The sequence below is a fragment of the Rhinichthys klamathensis genome, unplaced genomic scaffold (genome assembly GCF_029890125.1).
Source record: "Rhinichthys klamathensis goyatoka isolate OS25496 unplaced genomic scaffold, OSU_Roscu_1.1 h1tg000604l_1, whole genome shotgun sequence".
Taxonomy (NCBI): domain Eukaryota; kingdom Metazoa; phylum Chordata; class Actinopteri; order Cypriniformes; family Leuciscidae; genus Rhinichthys; species Rhinichthys klamathensis.
The window spans coordinates 68,093-75,000 of NW_026607059.1; the positions used below are offsets into that span (position 1 = coordinate 68,093).

At 33.3% G+C, this 6,908-nt stretch overlaps 1 protein-coding gene across 1 annotated transcript in view; it reads left to right on the forward strand.

Moving 5' to 3' along the window:
- The first annotated feature begins 1,067 nt into the window (after positions 1–1,067).
- The window catches only part of pctp (phosphatidylcholine transfer protein), a 9,489-nt gene continuing 3,648 nt past the window's right edge, over positions 1,068–6,908 (forward strand). Inside the window, exons 1-2 of the mRNA XM_056240574.1 lie at positions 1,068–1,242; positions 2,250–2,367. Of these exons, the coding sequence (XP_056096549.1) occupies positions 1,114–1,242; positions 2,250–2,367 (247 nt within the window). The 5' untranslated portion in view covers positions 1,068–1,113. The remainder of the gene's footprint in view (positions 1,243–2,249; positions 2,368–6,908) is intronic.

The following is a 6,908-nucleotide window of genomic DNA, read 5'->3' on the forward strand; positions in this document are numbered from 1 at the left end:
TGGCACAAAAAAAAAAAAAAAAAAAAAAAAAAAAAAAAAAAAAATATATATTGATTGGTAAGATTTTTAATGTTTTAGAAGTCTCTTATGCTCACCAAGGCTGCATTTATTTTATTAAAAATATATATATATATATAAAAAAACAGTAATATTGGGAAATATTATTAAAATGTAAAATAACTGTTTTCTATTTGAATATATTTTTAAAATGTAATTTATTCCTGTGATCAAAGCTGTATTTTCAGCATAATTACTCCAGTCTTCAGTGTCACATGATCCTTCAGAAATCATTATAATATGCGGATTTGATGCTCAAAAAACATTTATTATTATTATCAGTGTTGAAAACAATTTTGTAAATTTTTTTTCAGTATTCTTTGATGAATAGAAAGTTCAAAAGAACAGCATTTGTCTGAAATAGAATCTTTTTAACATTATAAATGTCTTTCCTGTCACTTTTGATCTATTTAATGCATCCTTTCTGAATAAATTTATATATTTTATTAAAGTTCTTTCCCCAAAAAAAAATCTTACTGAAACTTTTGAAAGGCAGTACAAATGTTGCAAAAGCTTTCTATTTCAGATAAATGCTGTTCTTTTGAACTTTTTATTTACACAACTGTTTTTCAACATTAATAATAATCATAAATGTTTCTTGACCATCAAGTAATCATATTATAATGATTTCTGAAGGATCATGTGACACTGAAGACTGGAGTAATGATGCTGAAAATTCAGCTTTGATCACAGGAATAAATTACCATTTGCTATATATTCGCATTGAAAACATCTGTTTTACATTTTAAGAATGTTTCACAATATTGCTGGGGGTTTTTTTGCATTTAAAAAAAAAGCAGACTTGCACAGTTGCAGTGTGTATACATAAATATATAAGATATAATATAAGATATATAAATATAAAATGATCCGTCTTTATATATAATAATAATATTAATATATACATTTATATACTCTTAATTTTTTTGTATCCACCACATATCATATACGAAATGCGTGAGCGTGAGCACGTGGCGCGCGATCAGCTGCGCTCTGACGTCAGCTCCCGCGCTCACACATGACTCCTGACTCTTGTGTGGTGAACACGGAAACATCATGGCTCTGCTGTTCAGTGATGAGGAGTTTCAGCAGGCCTGGACCGAACTGGACCAGCCGATGCTCGACGGAGGCTGGGAGTTCTTCACCGAGACCATGAACGTCAAAATATACAGACTTTACAACAAGGTGAATATATAATGATGAATGACTCAATGCGCACGCGCCCTGTGCATAATCAAAACAATGCAATGCAATCTGATCTATAACATCATGCATGCATGACATGGAATAGTATAATATATAACATAATACAATGGTTGCGTTTGATTATTATTTTAGGCACGATAACATAATACAATGTCCAACGTAAATGTGCTAAATTATATTGAACATCTGTACGTGATGATGATAATGACGATAACATATTCATAAGCTTCAAACTCACCTCAAAAGCAGACCGGTTGTCATAATCCATGCATTTTTAAAATGTCGAATCAAAATAAAACACAGATATGCTTGTTTTCTAGAGCAGTTGTGTATTTTGATTTAATCCACCTAACGTTAAATATATTTTTTTTATAATAAACTATAATTTCAGTATCATATTTTGTTATTAATTAGGCATTTCAGTTTAACAAAACTCTTGTTTAATCTCCGTTTTCTCCTTGTGCTTTTTAATGTTTCATGAATTACTTAATATTGTCTTTCTGTTTAACATGCTTTTTAATGGCAGCTTCTCATTGTGACAACTTGCCCCATATAAATGGGCTTTTAAAAATAAGACAACCCTGATAAAGTTGAAAGTGTGACTAGTTAAAATGAGTATATGCTATAATATAAAACATAATTCAATGGGTGAATCTAGTGGCAGTGCAGTGATTTACAACTGAACCTTTCTGTTATATAATAATTAACACAATATGTATTATAACCTCACCCATTGCATTGGGTTGGTAATATACATAATGTTTAAAAGTTACATGACATTATTTGGCTCAGTGTGGATGGAATGACCAAAATCACCTATCAAAGATCCAGATGTTTTAGTGATTAATTAGCAAAAGCAACCATGACGTATTCATTCAAGATCAGTTTCTCATCTAGTGCATGTATAACATCACATCAGTCATTCATATATCACAACGCTTGTTCAGGGTTACATGTGTTTGTGATGCATTTGTCGTGTTGAACAGGAAACGGGTTTGTACGAGTACAAAGTGTTCGGGTCTCTGGCCAGCTGTTCTCCAGATCTCCTCGCAGATGTTTACATGGATCTCAACTACAGGAGACACTGGGACTCCTATGCCAAAGGTAATCACGAGCAGGACTTCAGAAGTCATAACATCTTCATGAAAACCATTATTTCATAAGCTTTCAGTCTCAGTGTCATGATAGTTTGACTCTCAGTATTACTCGTCGTGAGGCAGGTTTAGACACATTCCTACTCTCATGAATCATCATTGAATGGATTAAATAGGTGATACACCCATTTCTGTAGCAGAACAACTCAAACAAGCTTTTGTTGTGGGTAAAAAAAACACATTTACGTTAGTCAAGTCACGTCAGCTTTATTCATATAGCGCTCTACAGTAATAAACCGGAAAACTACCGAATCATTGATGCAACTTCATCAAATGTGACACAAATTCTGATGTAAAGACGGTGTCGTTTAGCTCAAGTCAGTTCAATGTTTATTCGGTTCGGTTCAATAACTGTGTCGATTATGAAACTAATTCAGCTATAAAGCAGCTCTACAGAAGACAATAGGGTCATATTTCAGCTCACGATAATATTACAGAGTGTCTTAAAGTTATGTTATGTAGCTCAAAATAAACTGGCGCCCACTTGAAATGCATCATGGGTTGTTTTTTGACATTTTTTCCTAATGTTTTTCCACACTGAAGCTTCTCCTCTTGATGGTGGTCAGATCCGTTCACATGCGCAGGGAACTGGACTGGTACGTCATGCACATGTAGTGTCCCAGTAGATTGACCCGGTGTTTATCCTGTCATTGTGTGTGTAGACCGTGCTGTGTGTTTGATAGTGATGTGGTTTATACAGTACTAGTCTCACGTAGGCAGAAGATCTGGACTCGTTCATTGGCCGAGGACCATCCAGAGGCCCGTCTGACTGACATTTAAAGCGACCAATCACAGCTCGTTTTGTTTAGGGGCGTGAAAATGTAACGTCGATGTCCCTACTTTTAAAAATCCTGCATTTATTTGATCCAACATGACAGTTTTCTTTTTCCATGAGGGGGTTTGGCTTCACGACGCAGAACGCGACACACACGTCTCCCGGAAGTCCTGTAGAGTTCAACCAATCAGAATCCTCAAGTGTTTCTAGTCCATGCTTGACGTCTGAGGCTGAGACTTATACAGAACAGGCCTTTATATAGCGAGTTTCTCAGTGGACTGATCCAGAATCAGATCCTTCAGTCTATATAAGCTCAACCGTTAGCATGTGGAAGGCAGAAACTGACCCTGGATCAGATTTCTGTACAGTGAGCAGGTTTGCACTTTGAATCTCTTTTTTTTTTTTTGCAACAACATTAAACCTCGATCAGTACCTGTTTACTGTTTAATCAAAAGTGTTAATAGTTAAACATGAGATGGCAGAGCACCAATAAAAGAGGAGGTGTGATGTCATGTTTAAAGTGGCACATGTAGTGTTCCACTGAAGACTAGTTATAAAGTTTAAAACAGTTATAAATTAGTTATTTATGACCATTTTCTCTCTCTGACACTTATGCTGCATAAAAACTGCAAACTTTTTGTCAGTTTTCGAAAAAAAAAACAATATCAAAATAACAATATTTTTCAAATGTACATCCAGTTTGCTTGAATAAACTTTCACTTTTATGGTGAAAAGGATGATCAGTTTCTCATGCTGCAACAGAGTGAAAGTGGACTTTTCCCACACGGTCTTTTGCTGAAGTTCAATTGTAGTTTATTTATGTCTCCTTTATTTTGTCTGTCTGGGTGCAGATTCATGTTTATCGACAAAATTCACTCCTAAAAAGTGTGATATTCTGAATGTGTTTCACTAAAGTACTTCAAATTCAACTAATAAAGTGTGGCAAAATATCACGTTTAAAGCCACAGTTGATATAGTCTTGACACATCAAAGTTTGCTTGCCATACTAAAAAAAAAAACAAAACTGTGTTTCTTAGATGTTTTTTTTTACAAATCTATTCCAGGTCAAAAATGACCCGAATGCATTATGATTAAACTTACTTTACCTTTAAGACTTCTGGTTGTAAATGATCTTTGCCCACGTACTGTTGTTCACATGGTCATTAATCAGTTGTTTTACATGGTTGCTAATATGTAAATGTGTGAGGTCATATGTTAATGAGCTTGTAGTTGTGATGTCATAACCTGGATGCTTTTGAGTCGTTTAGTGATCTAGGGAAAGACTTTTGTGTTGAATTTAAGTCAAATTTAAACAATGTTAACATTGGTAATCATCAATACGGAGCTCGTTTTATTCTCCAAACGTGTACATGTTCTGTTCTCTCAGGATCTGGGAACTATTAACCCATCTTTAAAAATCAGAGTTTAGGACATGAAAGCTGTTTTTGCTCTCCAAAAGTCAAGATATCGCCGGCGATTTCATAATGCATTATTATTTTGACACATTTTTTTTTTTGGACTTTTTTTGTAGTTGCACGAGTGTGACAAGAAACTAGCTTTTGAAGCCGTTTAGTTTTCCTCATGTTTAAGACATGACATGATGGCAGGGTGGTGTATTTCCCGCAAACACAAATTCACAGACCGTGAATAGCTGTGTGTGTGTGTGTGTGTGTGAGGGTGGAGTGCTGTTTTATTGGAAACACATCTCTGGCTCCAGACAGACCCTGTACGCATGTGTTTGAGCTGATCTTTCACGGAAAGCCTCACGCATCTGACAGCGTTTGTGCTTTAGTCCTGATGTATGTCCCTTTAGTGTCCCCCTGTGTGCTTTCCTGTGGTGTAACGCTGATTTATACACACACACACCGGCACAAACTGACCTCCAGATCTCGATTGTGTTTACAGCCCTTATTGTTTCTCGCCGCAGTGTTGTTTCATCATCTCTGCGTTTTCTTCGAAATAAATGTTTGTCAAACTACAGGACTTGTTTTTGTTCTTTCATCTGAACATCGTGTCTTTTGTTCACATGTATAATTTGACTGAACGTTGTGTAATTTTCAATCACAAGTGTGAATATTGTGTCGGACCACCAGAGCAGTGAAATGTGGTTTGGGTTAAATCAGCCGTGAATCGCTTCTGATTACAGTCACGAGCCTCCACCCTTCGCTGAATACATGATGTGTGTATCGCCGGATTGACCCGTTCAGGCCTGGAACACACACACACGCCTGCCAGTCTTTTTCTGCTCAACAGTGCTTGTTTTGTATCATAGTTTTTAATATTTTTAACCATTTTTATATTTTCTATTGTAATTTTCATTTGAATGTTTTAGTAAATTTGTTGTATTTTATCATTTTTATTAGTTTTATTTTTTAATGTCTATATAGTTTTTTTTTATCTCAAGTTGTGGTTATTTTAGTACATCAAGTTCTACTTCGAAATTTTGCCTTTTTATATTTTCGGTTGTAATTTTCATTTTAAAGTTTTAGTAAATTTGTTGTATTTTATAATTTTTATTAGTTTTATTTTTAAATGTCTATATAGCTTTTTTTTTTTTTTTTTTTTTTAAATCTCAAGTTGTGGTTTATTTTAGTAGGCTACATCAAGTTCTACTAAACGAAAATTAGAAATGTTGCCTTTTTATATTTTCGGTTGTAATTTTCATTTTAAAGTTTTAGTAATTTTGTTGGATTTTGTCATTTTTATTAGTTTTATTTTTAAATGTATAGTTTTTTTGGTTACACTTTATTTTAAGGTGTCATTGTTACAGTGTAATTATACATTTAAGTACTGAGTAATATTAATCAACTACATGTACTTACCGTACTATAGGGTTAGATTAGGGTTTGGTTGAGGGTTAGTTGCATGTAATTATGCATAATTCACTGTTATTACTATGGTAAGTACATGTAACATATGTAATAAGGACACTGTAAAATAAAGTGTTACCAGTTTTTTTTATTATCTCAAGTTCTGGTTATTTTAGTACATCAAGTTCCACTGAAATTTTGCATTTTTATTTTCTATATTTTCGGTTGTAATTTTCATTTGAAAGTTTTAGTAATTTTGTTGGATTTTGTCATTTTTATTCGTTTTATTATAGACATATTTAAATGTCTATATAGTTTTTATAGTTGTGGTTATTTTAGTACATCAAGTTCTGCTAAAAACGAAAATGACAAATTTCAACTTGGCAACTATCTGGGTAACACTTTACATTACTACATCCACTTACTAAAGTAATACCTATAAATTATGCATAATTACATGTAACTAACCCTAAACCAAACCCTAACCGTAACTCTATAGCAAGTACAGTAATATTACTCAGTACTTACTAAAGTACAAAATAACTACGTCACCTTAAAATAAAGTGTTAGCAACAGCTGAAATAAAATGTTTAAGTTTTTTTTATATATCTTTCTTTAAGTTAAAGTTTATGGCAAAAATTTACAATAAGGTTTCATTTGCTAACAATGAAAAATACTTCTACAGAATTTTATAATCTTACTTTGTCAACATTTACTAATACATTTTTAAGATCAAAAGTTCTATAGTTAATGCACTGTGAACTAACACAAACATGGATATTTTATATTAACTAACATTAAAGGAAGGGTAGGCAATTTTTTCATAAACAGAAAAAATTCTGATAGCAATCAATAATTCAAGTGGTCTAAATATTAACACATATATCTTTTGCGTTTCTATGGCAA